Source organism: Triticum dicoccoides, chromosome 1B (assembly GCF_002162155.2).
Source record: "Triticum dicoccoides isolate Atlit2015 ecotype Zavitan chromosome 1B, WEW_v2.0, whole genome shotgun sequence".
Classification (NCBI taxonomy): Eukaryota; Viridiplantae; Streptophyta; class Magnoliopsida; order Poales; family Poaceae; genus Triticum; species Triticum dicoccoides.
The window spans coordinates 447,486,084-447,504,888 of record NC_041381.1 but is presented as its reverse complement, the minus strand read 5'-3'; the positions used below and the strand labels follow the sequence as shown (position 1 = coordinate 447,504,888).

Sequence of the window (18,805 nt, the reverse complement as noted above, 5' to 3'; positions counted from 1 at the left end):
CTGGCATGCTCACGTCGTACCAATGCATGCATGCATGCACGCGGTTGAAGCAGCAGTGTACGTCCAAGTACGCGCGTGGGACACTGGAAGTGAAATGGAGCTACTGAGTCCATTTCATGTTTTTATTAGCATAGTTATTATACACTCGTGAAAAGGTACTACGTGCATCAATATCCACACGTTATTTTATTCTAACAGGCTGCTTTATATATATTCTCATATTCCACACCCTTATTTCAATGGTGGGCATTTCTTCTGACACTCCTCTGCGGTATGAAAACACGGTACACCCGGCTTAGTGAGGCAGCAGTAGCACTCTGGATCCCAGCCCCAGAATTCACCTTTAGATGTACAATTTCTAGGAAGACAAAATTTCACGGTAATTTTGCTGTCATCTAATGACGAGACCGCCATAGTTGTGTTGGCACGGCCATCTTGGTAGATGCTCTCAGGCTCAGGGCGACGACCTATTACATTGATAATATTTATGCATGGATGTCAGTGCACGATACACAAATATATATACATACATATACATATATAAACGGTACTTACATTGTCCAACCATAAGAAGACACCCGATGAACAAAACAGTCATGTACACCATGCTGCCCCCCTTCATATTTTCGACGAACGGTGTGGGAGATTATGAGATAGACGCAGTCTGTAGGCTTTAGCAATGGCTGTGACTCCCCCTCTCGCCTCAGTATATATAGAGGGTATAGGTCTAATTAAGTACGTACGAGATATGCATTAATTGTCACATTCCATATATACAAGCATGCCAGACGTGCGATTCGATTTGCTGATCGCACAATTATCTTATGGTTATGATAATCCTGTTTTTCCGGTCGGCTCTTGCATGTTCTTCCCTTTAGCAGGTTCAACAGTTGCACCTGATTGCCTCGCTTCGGCTAACAAAAGGAAGAAGAAGATCGCCTATTCTGTTTGGCAGCTTCTTCTAACGAAAAAGTGTTTCCCCCCGCTTTATATTATAAAGCAACCACCAAGCATCCAACATCAAGCATCCAACATCAAGTTACAGTACAATAAGTCATAGAATCATGCTGGGGACACAGCAAGACAAACCCCAAAAGAGTACTCGGAGGCGCTAATCTGGCTCAGGAGGGGGCGGTGGAGGTGGCGGAGGAGGAGCAAAGGACGCCGCCGAGGCACGAAGACCCGCCATGATGCTGTCGATGACGGCTCGATCGCTCCGCTTACTAAGCGGTCTCCAAAGCTGCAGGAGGCCACACATTTTGTAGATCACATCAGTCACACGGGACGGAATCACTCGTTCGACAACTAATTTATTGCGGGTACACCAAAGGGACCAGGCAAGGGTGCCTAGCGCGACCCAAATAGGGGCGCGCCTGGACCCGGGAAGCCGGAGGGCCTCCCCGAACAAATCTGGTAGGTTGTCATGGCACCATGTGCCTCCAACTACCTCCCGAAAGCAGCTCCATAAAAACTGCGCCGCCGGGCACCGGAAGAAGATGTGGTTGCAGTCTTCCGGAACCAGACAAATGGGGCAAAGACCGTCCGACCTCAGTGCCCGAGGGGAGGCGTCCTCTAAGCCATTGCCATAAGAATATACGGATCTTTAGAGGGAGTTTGATCTCCCAGAGCACCGTGAGCTCCACTGGACCAGGCGTAGGCACAATTGCCTGGTACAGGGATCTAGTCGAAAATCTACCGCTTGGCTCGAGGTACCAGGATAGCGAATCCGGTTCCAGAGAAGGAGGATGAAGGGCAATGCATTCCAGTAACTCGTCCCATTGCGCAAGTTCGATCGCCCCGAAGGTGCGACGAAAGGCAATCGCACTTAGGTTCTCTAATGCCGCAGCCACAGAGATCTGTGGGCGAACACAGATAGAAAATAACGCGTAAAAACGCTCTGCAAAGGGGCGGGGTCCCGCCCATCGGTCCAGCCAAAAGAGGGTGGCAGATCCAGAGCCTATCTGGATGGAGGTCCCAATGCGTAGGACCGGAAGCAAAGATATCACCGATTGCCAGAATTGGGATCCTCCAGCCCTAGAGGCAAACGCGAGTGGTTGCCCACGAAGGTACTTCCTACGAATAATCTGAAGCCACAGGCCACCCTCCTCCGTCTGGATCCGCCAAAGCCATTTGGACAGGAGGGCAATGTTCATACGCTTGGAGGAGATGACTCCCAAGCCTCCCTGGTCCTTAGGTTTGCAGATCTCAGACCATTTGACCATATGGTACTTCTGCTTATTGTTCTTTCCCGCCCAAAAGAAACGGGAAAGCAGTTTGGTAATTTCCTGATGAAGGGATTCATGAAGGCTATAGAATCCCATTATATACATCAGTAGGCTAATAAGGGAGGAGTTCATCAAAATCACTCGAGCGGCTTTAGAAAGCCATCTCCCTTGCCAAGGCTCCATTCTAGGTTGGAGCTTGGCGACTATTGGGCGGAAATCCTTTTCCAGGAGTCGTGCATCGCTAAGGGGCACGCCAAGATAAGTCGTCGGGAAGGAGCCCAAGCGGCAATTCAGACGATTAGCAATCCGCTGGGCCTCCCTTTGGGAATATCCCATGACCATTACCTCGCTCTTGGCAAAGTTTATTTTGAGGCCCGACATCTCCTGGAAGCAGAGGAGGAGGAATTTAAGGTTCTGGATATCCTCATCAGATCCCTCGACCATCATAATGGTGTCGTCCGCGTACTGGAGATGGGTTAGACCCCCAGGTGTCACCAGATGAGGGCAAATCCCCCTAATGTGACCCGCATGCTTGGCCAAATCCAGAATCGAGGCGAGCGCATCAACCACAAGGTTGAAAAGGAATGGGGAGATCGGGTCGCCCTGCCGTACCCCTTGGCCAGTCATGAAGTATGGGCCAACCTCCCCATTGATGTTAACCGCTGTCCGGCCACTCGTAACTAATTGCATTACCCGTGCTACCCAGTGGGGGTCAAAGCCACGCTTCAGCAACACTTCCCGAAGGAAGGACCAGTGCACCGTATCATAGGCTTTATGGAAATCGATCTTGAAGAAGACCACACGAAGGTGTTTGCTCTTAACCTCATGGATAATCTCATGAAGAACAAGAATCCCATCTAAGATAAATCTCCCTTTCGTGAAGGCTGACTGGTTCGGATGATGAATCCGGGGAGCGACAAGGGCCGCCCTAGAGGCATACCCTTTAGCGAGGATCCGAAAGATCACATTTAGGACTGTGATGGGGCGGAATTGTCTAATGTCCGCCGCTCCCGGTACCTTGGGGATCAAGGAGATAATCCCGTAGTTAAGCCGGGACATATCTAAGGTACCCTTAGAGAGCTCACTAAACTGGTCGAGGATGATATCCTTGACCATCGGCCAAAAGGCCTGGAAAAAGCGAACCGGCAGGCCATCGGGGCCAGGGGCCGATGTCGGGTTCATAGCTTTAACAAGGATCTCCACTTCCGCAGCATCGAAGGGGGCTAGCAGGATTGCATTTTCGGCGGGGGAAATCTGTTGGTCACGTGACCAGAAATGGTCAGCTAGGGCGACACCATTCCGCTGCCGACCCTGAAATAGAGACTTGTAAAAGTCGTCAACTAGCAGGCGAATAGCCTGAGGGTCTTGAAACAACTGTCCACCCTCCCAGAGGAGAGGGATGGAGCAACGTCGCCTCCGGCCATTGGCGATGGCCTGAAAGTAGGCAGTGTTGGCATCCCCAAATAGTACCCAGTTAATGGAGCCGCGTTGGCGCCAGAACTCCTCCTCCTTGGAGTATATCTCCATAAGGGAGTCCTCCAAGTTATATCTATGCATCCATTCCTCCGCGGAGATCCCGGTGATGTCAGCGCGAAGGTCAAGGGTCCGGATCTCCTCCAGGAGAGACGCCTTCTGCACCCGAAGATCTCTCCCGATGTTCGCCCCCCATCCCTTCATGAACTGTCGGGATCGTTTGGATAAGTGATGCCATTCATCAAGAATAGACATCTGTCTATGGGGCTCAGCGCGAGCCGAGACCCAGTGCTCTTGGACCGCGTCCATAAAGTTAGGTTGCCGAAGCCAGAAGTTCTCGAAGCGGAACCGCGGAGGAGGGCGCGGCCGTTCATCCATAGAAGCTAGGAGAAGGGGAACGTGGTCAGAACCAATACGGGTAATGGCCTGAAGGGATGCCAAAGGGAACTGAAGTTCCCAGTCCGGGGAGATAAACACCCGGTCAAGCACGCTAAGGGTCGGGGAGACCTGTCGGTTAGTCCAGGTAAAACGCGCCCCGACCCTGTCTAACTCACGGAGACCCAAATCCGCGACCCAATCATTGAAACGTCGCATCTCGGCTAGATCCACCCGAGCATTATTCTTCTCCTCCGCGGATCGAAGGAGGTTGAAGTCGCCTCCAACCACAACCGGGAGGGTCACAAAGAAGATCTTGGCATGGAGCTCTGCCAGGAAGGCGGCGGAGCGACTGTGATCGGCCGGACCATAGACCACTATGATCTCCCATTTGAAGTTTACATCACGTTCCCAGACCTCCATACTAACAAAGTGGGATCCACGGTCCATGGAGCCCACCTCAAAGGTGGCATCCTTCACACCTAAAAGGATGCCACCGGAGTGCCCGGTCACCCCACTAGATGGCAACCAGTGCCAGGCGAAGAGATGTCTACTAAGGCGCTCAAGTTCCACTAGAGAGAAGTCAGTGCGCATTGTTTCTTGAATCGCCACCACATCAATGGCTTCCTCACGCATATACTCTATGAGCTGCCTGCGGCGGCCATCGTGACCGAAGCCCCGCAGGTTCCAAAAAAGAGCACGCATGATCACTCGCCTAATGGGTCCTCCCTGGACCCAACAGTGGAAGCAGCGCTAAGAGCCCGGCGGAGTTGAGCAGTGTGGGATCGAGTACGGCCATGAACCTCACCAAGATCGGCCCCAGGGGGGGGCACGACCACGTGGACGGCGAGGTGGAGCGGTGGGGGCCTCCGCGGTTGCTGCCGCCTCGTGGGCCCTAGTGGCTGTGAGGTGGCCCTCCAGGATTTGTTTAGCCTGGATGGACGCAAGCTGCTCAAGGGCCGGACCCTCCTCGCCACGGAACACAATGGCCGAATCAGCCGCTACCTTGGCAAGGTGCCCAAGAGGGACCCCGACAAGAGCGGAGAAGGATGCATCACAGAAATCATCGGAATCAGAGCAGGGGGCTTGGGAGGCAGACGGACCTGGATCAAGGTTGCGGATAGCAGCACGTCGTGAAGCCTTCTCCACCGTGGTCGGGGACGCCCCAGGAAGACCCAACGCCGCCCCAAGCCTGGCACTCTTCCGGGCAGAGGAAACCGGGGTAGAGGCCGAGCGAGGGCGGCCCCGAGATCTGGGAAGCCGGGCCGACGGGGGAAGGGGAGGAGCCACCGGAGACTGAGGGGGTGACGGCTCCAGGAAGTCCTCCCGGCCGGGCATCGGGGACACCAGCCTCAGGGAGGATGGAGGACGAACCTCCATGCTGCCCCGGCTGGCCTCGCTCTCCTCCTCCTCCGAGACGGACAGCGGAGGCAGGAAGGATGGAGGAAGAGTAGCGCCAGGAGGGAGGGTGGCGGCCTCGTCGAGCATGGCCGCGATCGCCACGATGTCCTCACAGTCGTCTGCAGGGTCGACATCGGAAGTGCCGAGACCCACGCTGTGAGTGGTCGAGGGGTGGGAGGAGCCAGCAGGGGGCCTATCATCCTCCGAATCGGACGAGACGTCGCCAGAGGCCTCAGCGCGGGGGGGAGCGGCGATGGGGATCCCGAGGGGAGCCCGGAGCAGCAGCACCCCCACCAGATCCAGGAGCGGCATCGCCTCCCGCCTCCGGGTTGAGGGGATCAATAGGAGTCCCACCCTCAACGGAAATGTGCAGGTCGTATCCGACATCGTTGAAGAACATGCGAATCGTCGTCTTGAGCTTGGAGGGATCGGGGGATTTGACCTGTAACCGCACCGCCGGGCCCTTGGGCAGAGACGCACCGTCCACTGCCACAAACTTGCCCAACAGGCGGGACAAGCCCCGGAGAACACCCTCGTCGCGGGCAGGAGCCGGGAGCCACGAATTTGCACCCAAACCGTGGACAGGGTGGCCACGGCGAGAGGGTCCACCGAGGGGACCGAGATGCGAACTGAGAGCTGGTTGAGGGCGAGCATGAGTCTGGCGCTGTGAATGCCATACCGAAGGCTCACGGGGTCGGGGAAGATCACCGTGAATTCCCGGTCTGAGATTGGGGTGACCTCCCAATCCCAGTCCGGGTTGAACAGGTGGCGAAGCTCGTCAGAGATGATGGCCGGGGACGCCGTCTTGCCATCCAAGACAGAGATGAGCGCGGACATGGGCGGAGCGGCCCGGGTCTCGGGGAGGCCCATCTGGAAGAAGCCCAGATCGTCAAGCGCGTAACCGAACAACCCCAGGGCTCCAATGGGCTGGTGGTCGGGGCACAACGCGGCAGGATGATCAGTCCGCGAGCAGCGGGAGCAGGCCAAAGGCTGGGTACACTCGACCTGGCAGTGTCCAGCCACCCCGCAGTTGAAGCAGGTGGCCGCCGACACAGCAGGCGGAGGAGCAGCCGCAACAGGCGGGTGAGTGACCGAGGAGGCTGGACCCCCGAGCTGAGATTGCGCTCCGCGCTTCTTCTTCTTCTTAGCGAAAGCGCCGTGCCCGTTGCGGTTGCCGCCGTTGTTGGGGCCGGCCGGAGGAAACTAGGCTTGGCGGCGAGGAGGGTCGTAGCGCCGAGGGGGGGAGGCCTCCGACCGGCCAGACCGGGGCGGTGAACGGGAGCGGCGGGGGGACGGGCGGTCCCGATCCCGGCCGCGGCCACGCCAGGAGGAGGGGGAACGGTCCCGGTGGTGGGATGAGCGCCAGTCGCCACCCTCGGATGGCGCGGCCGCCTTGTCGCGCACCAACGCGTCCCGGAGCTCGGCCTCCCGACGCGAGCCATCTGGCAACGGGCGAGGCGCCACATCACGGCCCGGCACGTGGCGCTTTGGGCGCGGCTCGCCATCACCGGCATCGCGGGCCATGGGAGGCAGGTAGACGGAGGCGGGAGGCGGGATACGAGACTCGACAGGTGGCGAGGGCGACGTAGGGGAGGACGGGAGGAGGAGGCGGGGTGGCGGCGAGAAGGGTGCGGGACGGGGCTGGGGCGGGGGGCCAGCGGCCAGCGAAAACCCTAAGGAGGGGAGCTGGGATGGGCCAGGATCGAGGGGAGGCCCACGAGGCCCAGCATGGGCCGGCCCAACTGAGGAGGGCCAGGGGGAGGGCAGGAGACCCCCCGACGTGGACGGCCCACAAGGCCCACGTCGGCCCAACCCAACACACGAAGGCGCGTGGGGGGAGGGAAGGGTTCCCACCTGCGTCCGCAGCGCCGCCGGCGCCGGAGGGGAGAGTGGCACAGCCGCGATTGGCCGAAAAGCCCGAAACTTTGGGCCCCCACATAATGCGGTGGGCGGAGCCAAGCCGGGAGGAGGCAATTCCAGCCATGGAGGTCGACGAACGCCAGCAAAGCGCCGCCACGAGATCGCCGCTGCCCCGAGATCGGCCCGTCCGGCCACCCCCCAGTTCAAGGACGGGCCCCACGCCCCTGACGACTAGCACTGTTGCCAGCGCCAGGGGGAGATGGGGAAGGTGGTGCAAGCGGGCGGGAGCCGCCGCACTGCAAAGGACTGGGAGGGGGGGAGCAGGGAGGGGAACGGCGGGGGGTCCGCGTGGAGGAAACCAGGAGAGGGAATCGCCTCACCGGCCAGTGGAGCCGTGGGGGGAGCCGCGGCGACAGCCTCTGCCAACCGGTCACCGAAACGCCGGGGAAGGAGGAGAGCGCCGGCCGCAGCTGCGACGGCATCCGCGAGGTCCTCCTCCGCAGCCACATCCGCCCACCGCACGCCGTCCGCGCGAGGAGCGGGAGAGGATGGGAGGGAGGGCGGGGAGGGCCGGGGCACCGCCGCCGGAGGGGCCGTGGAGAGGGCCGGGGCGGGCAGCAGGGCACCGGCGAGGGGCGCGGCGGCAGGAGCAGCGCAGTCGCCCATTGCCGTATACATCATCATTGGCAGCTTCTTCTTAAGGCTATGGAATCAAAACGCATGATAGTTGCCACCAATTCAAACACCAGGTTTGTACTACTCGGGAGGCCTACTCAACTACTTTGGCATGGTTATCACAACCTAGTAAGTAAACACTAAATGTGATCAAGGGTAGAAGAGCTTGGAGTAGAGGAGTTCGTTCCACGTGTCCTGGAGCCCCGGGAGGCACCAGTGGACGCAGTCGGCGTAGGTCCTGGGGTCGGCGACCTGCTCCGGCGTCAGCGGGTTCCACTGCTTCTTGTAGATGGAGGTGTGCGCGTCCTTGCGGTACATGGACAGCTGCGTCACGTTGAGGAACGTGAGCGGCACGTCGGCGCCGTCGCCGTCGAGGATCTCCCTGATCACCCGCATCACGCTCCGCCGCCCGTCCGTGCCCCAGTACCCGGCGTCCTCGATCATCGCCGTCTCGTTGTAGCAGTTGCCCCCCGGCGCGTCCCCCCAGTCCTGGCTCTTGCCGTGGGTGGGCGACATGCTGGTGAAGAAGACCCTGGTGGTGTTGAAGTCCATCTTGTCCCTCACCCACTGCAGCATGTCGCGGAACGCCATGCCGTAGGCCTCCTCGGTCGACACCCACACCGCGTCCTCCTCCCTGGCCTCCGCGATCGGCCCGTTCATGACCCTGAAGCGCAGCCCGGTGCACCACCAGAGGTAGGTGTTGAAGACCAGCACGTCGGCGCCCTCCCAGTGGTGGCCGTGGTGGGAGATGGAGCCGTTGCGCACCATGCGGTCGGAGATCTTGTGCACCACGGCGTCGTCCGCGTTGGACTGCAGCAGGAAGGGCGCCCAGTAGAACTCCACCGTCGCGTTGTACTCCCTGGCGGTGAACACGGTGTGCTGCTGGTCGGGGGACATCTCGAAGGACTTGGCCTCCGGGGACGGGATGGCGGACTGGAGGAGGCACACCATGGACGTGAACTGCCCGCGGTTCAGCGAGTCGCCCACGAACATCATCCGCTTGTTCCGCAGCGTCTCCAGCATCTGCGTCGGGTTGAAACTGCGCATACATGCAGCAGAGAGAGGTTAGTTCAGCAGAGGAGTCCCGTCACGATAATGGCGGAAGAATAGAGAAGATGGGAGACGGCGTACGCGGGGAGGGTGCAGTCGTGCGGCTGCCATCGCCAGGACTGGTAGCCCCTGTCGGGGCGCCCCTGCGCCTGGCAGGTGAGCTGCGGCTGGATGTAGGGGCACTCCTCCTCCCGGTACAGCGGGTGCGCCTCCTCGTCCTGCACCCAGCTCCCCGAGAACACGTCGCACTCCTCGTCCTCGTCCTCGTCGTTCACCGCGAACGCCAGCCTCCCCTGCCACCTCTTCTTCTTCCTCTGCCACCCATCCTCCACCCCCGATCCATCTTTTTTTTGGAAAGATCGATCAGTACGTCCATATTACACGCTGCTGGCAACAAGTTAATCCTGCGATCGATCGTGAACGTGATACTTACCGGGCGGCTGCTGATGCTCGCGGTTGACGCTGACGTCGAAGTGCGCCGAATGTCGACCAGCTCGCTGGCCGATGAGCGCCGCCAGCTCTTCCCCGTAGAGGAAGGAGAAGAGGAGCATGAAGAGCAGCGACAGCAGGATGAACGGCGAGAGCCGCGCCTTCTTGGCGACCAGCGAGAAGGTGGCCGCGGCGGCGGCGGCCGAGGACGAGGAGTGGGCAGGCGCCTTCACCATCATATCCCTGGTCGATATGATGATCCCCTGATCAATCTCTTTGCTTGCAGAATGCGGAGAGCGTGATGATGGTGGCAGCAGTGCAAAGTTCCTAAGTGGGGGGCATATTATATAGGCTGATTCAGTTGCCACCATGAGTTCTTCACCGTTGCGAGGTCGCTGTCTCGGAGTGCCTCGGCCGGTGATAGGAAATGCCTTCTTTTTTCTCTCTTTCGCCGAGGAAAGATAAGGAAGATCCTTCTAAACTGTTTGTTGTGCGCAGGGCAGGTGCGGGGGTTGGCGCGGATCACATGCTGAACCCATTAATCCCAAAAGCAAGAGAAACTGAGAATGTCTGAACTGGGTTGTCTTCTCACTCAGTGGCTATTGGCAGGTTCGGCACCAGCCTGTAAGTAGAAGACATGTGTACTGACATGCATGCACCAACAAAAGTGCATCAAAATCAAGCGTGTTGGCCTGTTTCATCGGCGATCCTGCCGCTGATCTGCATCTATTTATGTACTGTACAGCATTGTACCTTCCTCGCTCTACCCTATATCTGCAGGAACCGATACCAACTATCAGGTAGTCTGTCGGTTAAAGGCAAAATGGAAAATAAGCAGCAAATTATGCTTCATCATAACGCATAGTAAGAGTTTAGTCCATGTCTCTATATTCCCTTGGCTGATTGCAATGCAAAATTAATTGATTTTCTTCTTACATTCCACCTCTAAGAAGAATCTGACGGCTTGAATCCATCCTAAACAGGGCTTGCGGAACAAGTGTAACTCTGAGTAACCTCTGAGAACAAGATGAAATGCATTTTTCTCTGCACCAGTGCACGAGGCTGCAGCCGAAACTAATCCACAACAAGACTTACAGAACAAGCGTGGTTGGTGATCCACACAGCACAGCACACAGTAATGCTGATAAACCAACTGTTTTTTCTTGGATTCTAAGCCAAGAGAGCTGGAAAGAGCTGCGGCTGCATAATTCCATCACAATTAACCATCAGATGTACCTCCGATCCAGCTCCACGTCATGTCAGAATGGTTGTTCTGATTGTTCGGTTGGACCAACAGGCATCATGTCCATCTCCTTTCCTCTTCACCTTTTTATGTTCTTATTTTCTGATATTCATTTTTTTTACAACACTTCAGCAATATACAAGTCAGACCTCTTCAGAAAAATAAAAGGCTTCTGCCCAGCTTTAATTATAACGGATTTAATGCATGTCATCAAATATTATATTGTTGAATTCATATTTGAATATAATTAAAATGACCCAAAATACGAGGGAGACCCGTAAACCAGGACGGAGGTAGTAATTCTCATCTAGATAAGAATTAACTATGTCTTATCTAACTTCTATGCCATTCGACCTTCATGCGCTAAGATTCGTTTTCCATGTCGGTTGTAGGAGGGTTTGTGGGGAGAGAGACCCAAATCCATGTCTTATTTTTACCCAAATGTTAGATTTTTAAGGTTTCGGATCGAACGTTGTTTTACCGTATGATTTTGTGGCACGAATCACGAAACAAAGCCACTTCCACGTCACCTTTTTCAATCGTTCGCGTTGACGCGGAATGAATGACTGTCTACTTGCTTTTCCCTTTATCACCCGCATTGCCCTCGACTTGCTCTTTCCCCCCATTCTTTATGGAAAATGTTTCAAGTCTACAGGCCGGCCGATGCTTCGGCCGGTCGCGTCCATGCGTGCCCTTCCCAGCCATCCACCAAGCAACACGTAGGATGCCCCCATCCAGGCTGCCATCTCCCATTTTTCTTTCACCTCTGCATCTCTCTCCCCCTTGCGGATCTGCAGCAACTCTCCTCCCTTCTTCCCCGGCGAGCGTGCACCTCATCTCTCCTCCCTCCTAGACCAGAGCGGATGGGTGCTACATCCATTCACGCCGGAGATGCGCCGCCTCGACAATGGCGCCATTTTTTTTGTCCCAAACAAGCGAAGCTGCAACGACACCGCATTTTTGCTACAAACACGGTGCCAAATGCTACAACCACCTCCAAGGGAAGCTGCAACCAGCGTCGACTTCTGTATTTTTCTACAACCGGCTCCGTTGTTTGCTACAACCGCCTACTTTTTTTGCTACAAATCGAGGATGGCGAGCGTGGTGACCGCGCACAACGACTTGTTTTTCTTTTTTGCTACAACTGACTTCATTTCTTGCTACGATCGGCTTCTTTTTTGCTACAGTCGAGGCTCGTGAGCGTGGTGATGCGGGCGGCGAGTGAAGGAAATATGCCCTAGAGGCAATAATAAAGTTATTATTTATTTCCTTATATCATGATAAATGTTTATTATTCATGCTAGAATTATATTAACTGAAAACATAATACATGTGTGAATACATAGACAAACTTAAATGTCACTAGTATGCCTCTACTTGACTAGGTCATTAATCAAAGATGGTTATGTTTCCTAACCATAGACATGAGTTGTCATTTGATTAACGGGATCACATCATTAGTAGAATGATGTGATTGACATGACCCATTCCGTTAGCTTAGCACTTGATCGTTTAGTATATTGCTATTGCTTTCTTCATGACTTATACATGTTCCTACAACTATGAGATTATGCAACTCCCGTTTACTGGAGGAACACTTTGTGTGCTACCAAACGTCACAACGTAACTGGGTGATTATAAAGGATCTCTACAGGTGTCTCCAAAGGTACATGTTGAGTTGGCATATTTTGAGATTAGGTTTTGTCACTCCGATTGTCGGAGAGGTATATCTGGGCCCTCTCGGTAATGCACATCACTATAAGCCTTGCAAGCAATGTAACTAATGAGTTAGTTACGGAATGATGCATTACATAACGAGTAAAGAGACTTGCCGGTAACGAGATTGAACTAGGTATTGAGATAACGACGATTGAATCTCGGGCAAGTAACATACCGATGACAAAAGGAACAACGTATGTTGTTATGCGGTTTGACCGATAAAGATCTTCGTAGAATATGTAGGAGCCAATATGAGCATCCAGGTTCCGCTATTGGTTATTGACCGGAAACGTTTCTCGGTCATGTCTACGTAGTTCTCGAACCCGTAGGGTCCGCACGCTTAAGGTTTCGATGACAGTTATATTATGAGTTTATGAGTTTTGATGTACCGAAGGTTGTTCGGAGTCCCAGATGTGATTACAGACATGACGAGGAGTCTCAAAATGGTCGAGACATGAAGATTGATATATTGGAAGCTTGTATTTGGATATCGAAAGTGTTCTGGGTGAAATCGGGATTTTACCGGAGTACCGGGAGGTTACCGGAACCCCCCTGGGGCTTAATGGGCCATAGTGGGCCTTAGTGGAGAAGAGGAGAGGAGGCCAGGGCAGGGCCGCACCCCCCTAGTCCGAATAGGACAAGGAGAGGGGGCGCCCCCCCCCCCTTTTCCTTCCTCTCTTTCCCTCCTCTTTCCCCCTTCTCCAAGTCCAACAAGGAAGGAGGGAGTCCTACTCCCGGTGGGAGTAGGACTCCCCTTGGCGTGCCTCCTCCCTGGCCGGCCTCCCCCTTCCCCCTTGATCCTTTATATACGGGGTCAGGGGGCACCTCTAGACACAACAATTGATCTCTTGATCTCTTAGCCGTGTGCGGTACCCCCTCCACCATAGTCCTCCTCGATAATATTGTTGCGGTGCTTAGGCGAAGCCCTGCGATGGTAGAACATCAAGATCGTCACCACGCCGTCATGCTGACGGAACTCTCCCTCGACACTCGGCTGGATCGGAGTTCGAGGGACGTCATCGAGCTGAACGTGTGCTAGAACTCTGAGGTGTCGTAGTTTCGGTGCTTGATCGGTCGGGCCGTGAAGATGTACGACTACATCAACCGTGTTGTTCTAACGCTTCCGCTTTCGGTCTACGAGGGTACGTGGACACACTCTCCCCTCTCGTTTCTATGCATCACCATGATCTTGCGTGTGCGTAGGATTTTTTTTGAAATTACTACGTTCCCCAACAGTGGCATCCGAGCCAGGTTTTATGCGTAGATGTTATATGCACGAGTAGAACACAAGTGAGTTGTGGGCGATACAAGTCATACTACTTACCAGCATGTCATACTTTGGTTCGACGGCATTGTTGGATGAAGCGGCCCGGACCGACATTACGCGTACGCTTACGCGAGACTGGTCCTACCAACGTGCTTTGCACACAGGTGGCTGGCGGGTGTCAGTTTCTCCAACTTTAGTTGAACCGAGTGTGGCTACACCCTGTCCTTGTGAAGGTTAAAACATCACTAACTTGACAAACTATCGTTGTGGTTTTGATGCGTAGGTAAGAACGGTTCTTGCTCAGCCCGTAGCAGCCACGTAAAATTTGCAACAACAAAGTAGAGGACGTCTAACTTGTTTTTGCATGGCATGTTGTGATGTGATATGGTCAAGACATGATGCTATATTTAATTGTATGAGATGATCATGTTTTGTAACCGAGTTATCGGCAACTGGCAGGAGCCATATGGTTGTTGCTTTATTGTATGAAATGCAAGCGCCCTGTAATTGCTTAACTTTATCACTAAGCGGTAGCAATAGTCATATAAGCAATAGATGGCAAAATGACAACGATGCTATGATGGAGATCAAGGTGTCGCGCCGGTGACAATGGTGATCACGACGGTGCTTCGGAGATGGAGATCACAAGCACAAGATGATGATGGCCATATCATATCACTTATATTGATTGCATGTGATGTTTATCCTTTATGCATCTTATTTTGCTTTTATTGACGGTAGCATTATAAGATGATCTCTCACTAATTATCAAGAAGTGTTCTCCCCGAGTATGCGCCGTTGCGAAAGTTCTTCATGCTGAGACACCACGTGATGATCGGGTGTGATAGGCTCTACATTCAAATACAACGCGTGCAAAACAGTTGCACACGCGAAATACTCAAGTTAAACTTGATGAGCCTAGCATATATAGATATGGCCTCGCAACACGGAGACCAAAAGGTCGAACGTGAATCATATAGTAGATATGATCAACATAATGATGTTCACCATTGAAGACTACTCATCTCACGTGATGATCGGACATGGTTTAGTTTATTTGGATCACGTGATCACTTAGATGACTAGAGAGATGTCTGTCTAAGTGGGAGTTCTTTAGTAATATGATTAATTGAACTTAAATTTACCATGAACTTAGTACCTGATAGTATTTATCTTGTCTATGTTTGTTGTAGATAGATGGTTCGTGTTGTTGTTCCGTTGAATTTTAATGCATTCCTTGAGAAAGCTAAGTTGAAAGATGATGGTAGAAATTACACAGACTGGATCTATAACTTGAGGATTATCCTCATTGCTGCACAGAAGAATTACATCCTGGAAGCACCGCTGGGTGCCAGGCCTGCTGCAGATGCAACTGACGATGTTAAGAACGTCTGGCAGAGCAAAGCTGATGACTACTCGATAGTTCAGTGTGCCATGCTTTACGGCTTAGAACCGGGACTTCAACGACGTTTTGAACGTCATGGAGCATATGAGATGTTCCAGGAGTTGAAGTTAACATTTCAAGCAAATGCCCGGATTGAGAGATATGAAGTCTCCAATAAGTTCTATAGCTGCAAGATGGAAGAGAATAGTTCTGTCAGTGAACATATACTCAAAATGTCTGGGTATAATAATCACTTGATTCAATTAGGAGTTAATCTTCCTGATGATAGTGTCATTGACAGAATTCTTCAATCACTGCCACCAAGCTACAAGAGCTTCGTGATAAACTATAATATGCAAGGGATGGACAAGACTATTCCCGAGTTCTTCGCAATGCTAAAGGCTGTGGAGGTAGAAATCAAGAAGGAGCATCAAGTGTGGATGGTCAATAAGATCACCAGTTTCAAGAAAAAGGGTAAAGGGAAGAAGAAGGGAAACTTCAAGAAGAACAACAAACAAGTTGCTGCTCAAGAGAAGAAACCCAAATCTGGACCTAAGCCTGAGACTGAGTGCTTCTACTGCAAGCAGACTGCTCACTAGAAGCGGAACTGCCCCAAGTATTTGGTGGATAAGAAGGATGGCTAGGTGAACAAAGGTATATGTGATATACATGTTATTGATGTGTACCTTACTAATGCTCGCAGTAGCACCTGGGTATTTGATACTGGTTCTGTTGCTAATATTTGCAACTCGAAACAGGGACTACGGATTAAGCCAAGATTGGCTAAGGACGAGGTGGCGATGCACGTGGGAAATGGTTCCAAAGTCGATGTTATCGCGGTCGGCACGCTACCTCTACATCTACCTTCGGGATTAGTTTTAGACCTAAATAATTGTTATTTGGTGCCAGCGTTGAGCATGAACATTATATCTGGATCTTGTTTGATGCGAGACGGTTATTCATTTAAATCAGAGAATAATGGTTGTTCTATTTATATGAGTAATATCTTTTATGGTCATGCACCCTTGAAGAGTGGTCTATTTTTATTAAATCTCGATAGTAGTGATACACATATTCATAATGTTGAAGCCAAAAGATGCAGAGTTGATAATGATAGTGCAACTTATTTGTGGCACTGCTGTTTGGGTCATATTGGTGTAAAGCGCATGAAGAAACTCCATACTGATGGACTTCTGGAATCACTTGATTATGAATTGATTGGTACTTGCGAACCGTGCCTCATGGACAAGATGACTAAAACGCCGTTCTCCGAAACTATGAAGCGAGCAACAGACTTGTTGGAAATCATACATACTGACGTATGTGGTCCGATGAATGTTGAGGCTCGCGGCGGATCACTACAAAAAAAGACACATCCGTGACATTTTGGGCCGAACGAAATTTTTTTCTATCATACATATGACACTTCTATGACGATAATTGTGACAAAACCCGGTATCATCATAGATGTGGTGGGCTCCTACTTCTATGACAAAAAATCATGACAGAAAATGGGCTTTTCATCCTGGGCGGGCCGGAGACGCAGATGCATGACATTCTTTGGGCCGTCCATGACGGAAAAAATCGTGGTAGAAGCGAGGGCGAGGAAAATTTCGGGGTGTTCCCGGTTACGGTGGGTGGTCGGGGGCCGAGCGGTGCGTGTTTCTCTCATACATGTACGCGCGTGTGTGCGAGGCGTTGGCTCTAACTGAACCCAAGCGAGGCGTTGGGCTCTAACTGAACCCGAGCGATTGTACTGCAGGCTACGCGTTACTGAACCCGAGCGATCGATCGATGGCTGTTAACTGAACCCGGTCGAGCGATTCCTTCGCTATTGCTGCTAACTGAAGCCGATCAATGCTGCCTCTCTGGATGAACAGTGAGCGTTGCGAGGGGGGCTGGATGAACAATGAGCGATGGGAGTGGATGAATAGGACCCGTGGCGTTGCCTCTGGATGAACAGGACCCCGATCGATCGAGCCGGTTGGGGCTGGATGAACAGGACCCCGTGGAGGGTTGGATGAACAGTAGACGGTAGAGGGGTAGATGAACAGTAGCCCGTGGAGTGGTGGTTGAACAGGAGCCCGTGGAGAGGGGTGGTTGAACAGTAGCCAGTGGAGCACGCGGTGGAGGCTGGATGAACAGGAGCCCGTGGATGAACAGTCGCAGGTGGAGGCTAGAGGAGGTCGATGGTGGATGAACAGTAGCCCGTGGAGGCTGGAGGAGGTCGACGATGGAGATGAACAGTATCACGTGGAGTCCCGTTTTGTGGTACGCCCCACCCCTGCCGATGAACAGGACCCCCATTTCGACCGTAGCGCTCCAACACAAGTCCATTTCGTCCGTTTTGCAGTACGCCACACCCCTCACAATCAACAGGACCCCCGTTTCGACCATAGGAGGTCCGTTTCATCCGTTTTGCTGTACGCCACACCCCTCCCGATCAACAGGACCCCTGTTTCGATCGTAGGAGGTCCATTTCCTCCGTTTTGCGGTACGCCAGACCCCTCCCGATGAACAGGATCCCGTTTCGAACGTGGCCGGTCGAACACAAGGTCGTTTCCTCCGTTCTACAGTACGCCAGGCCTCATTTCCATCGCCTGTTCCGTCCAAGCCCTCCCGATGAACACGACCACGCATTCCGTTCCGACCCAGCCGGTTGGCTCCCCATGAACACGATGACGACGTTGTTTCTCCGTTCCGACCCAGCCATGTACACGAGCCCTAGCCGTACGTATGCACGACTAGGCATTCGAGACCCCACCTGTATGTACACATACGTGGCCGTATTTTATTTCTTGCACACTGGCCGCTATACGTACATGTACATGCTACGTGCGCGCCTCTACTACGACATGTGCGCGCCTCTACTAACGTGCGCCTCTATATCGACCAGTATATATGTACGTACACGTTCGCGACTAGAATGACAACCCTACGTACGCTTCGACCAGGTGTGTCCTGACTGTCAAACACTTCCTTGCGTGCGAAGATGTAGCTGGTGGGTCCCAGTAGTCAGGGGGCGAATCGTTTTGTTTTTTTTTTGCCCGGTCGCACTTCTTTGCCCGCGAAGGTGTAGCTGGTGGGTCCTAGCAGTCAGGGGGCAAATCGTTTTGTTTTTTTTTTCGAACGCACTTCCTTGCTTGCGAAGGTGTAGCTGGTGAGTTAGGGGGGAAACATTTTTTTCGCGAAATACGGTGGCCCGCCCGGTGGGTCCCCGCTGTCAGGTGGAGGAATAATTATTTTGCGCGTAATAAGGAGGCACTTCCTTGCTGCGGCCGTGGACCCAGCTGTCAGCCTCTCCACGTACAGTCCACGTCCGATGGAAGCCGTTCCTTGACCACGTTGACCACGCCGCGACGAGAGCACCAGGGCGGTGGACGACGGTGAGGCCTAGGAAGGGGACGACGCGGAGCCGGGGAAGACGCGGCAGTGGATGCCCACGCGTAGAGGAGTATAAGGGTTCACTGGTTCGCTACGGTGTGAGGCTACCGTCGCCGCAGAATAACAGGGGTTGTGGGTGAGTAGAGAGATGGCCTGGCCAGTGGTGGGAGTAGTAGGCGGCGGTGAGGCCTCCGCCGCATCGCAGCCGGCCATGGGAGGCAGGAGCACGAGGCACAACCGCGCGTTGGTTTGGGTGGCTGGAACAAGAAGACCAGAGGTTGAAGAAGCACTACGGCCGTTGGATGGACATTGTACAGTCA

General features: G+C 53.5%; 1 protein-coding gene across 1 annotated transcript; it reads right to left on the bottom strand.

Annotated features, from left to right (window-relative positions):
- Nucleotides 1-8,031: 8,031 nt before the first annotated feature.
- On the bottom strand, nt 8,032-10,016 carry LOC119340349 (protein trichome birefringence-like 33). The gene is made up of 3 exons (XM_037612260.1): nt 9,493-10,016; nt 9,141-9,402; nt 8,032-9,048 (listed from the first exon to the last, which is right to left on the bottom strand). The coding sequence occupies exons 1-3, from the start codon at nt 9,857-9,859 to the stop codon at nt 8,160-8,162; spliced, it is 1,518 nt and encodes a 505-aa protein (XP_037468157.1). The 5' UTR covers nt 9,860-10,016; the 3' UTR covers nt 8,032-8,159.
- Nucleotides 10,017-18,805: the final 8,789 nt, after the last annotated feature.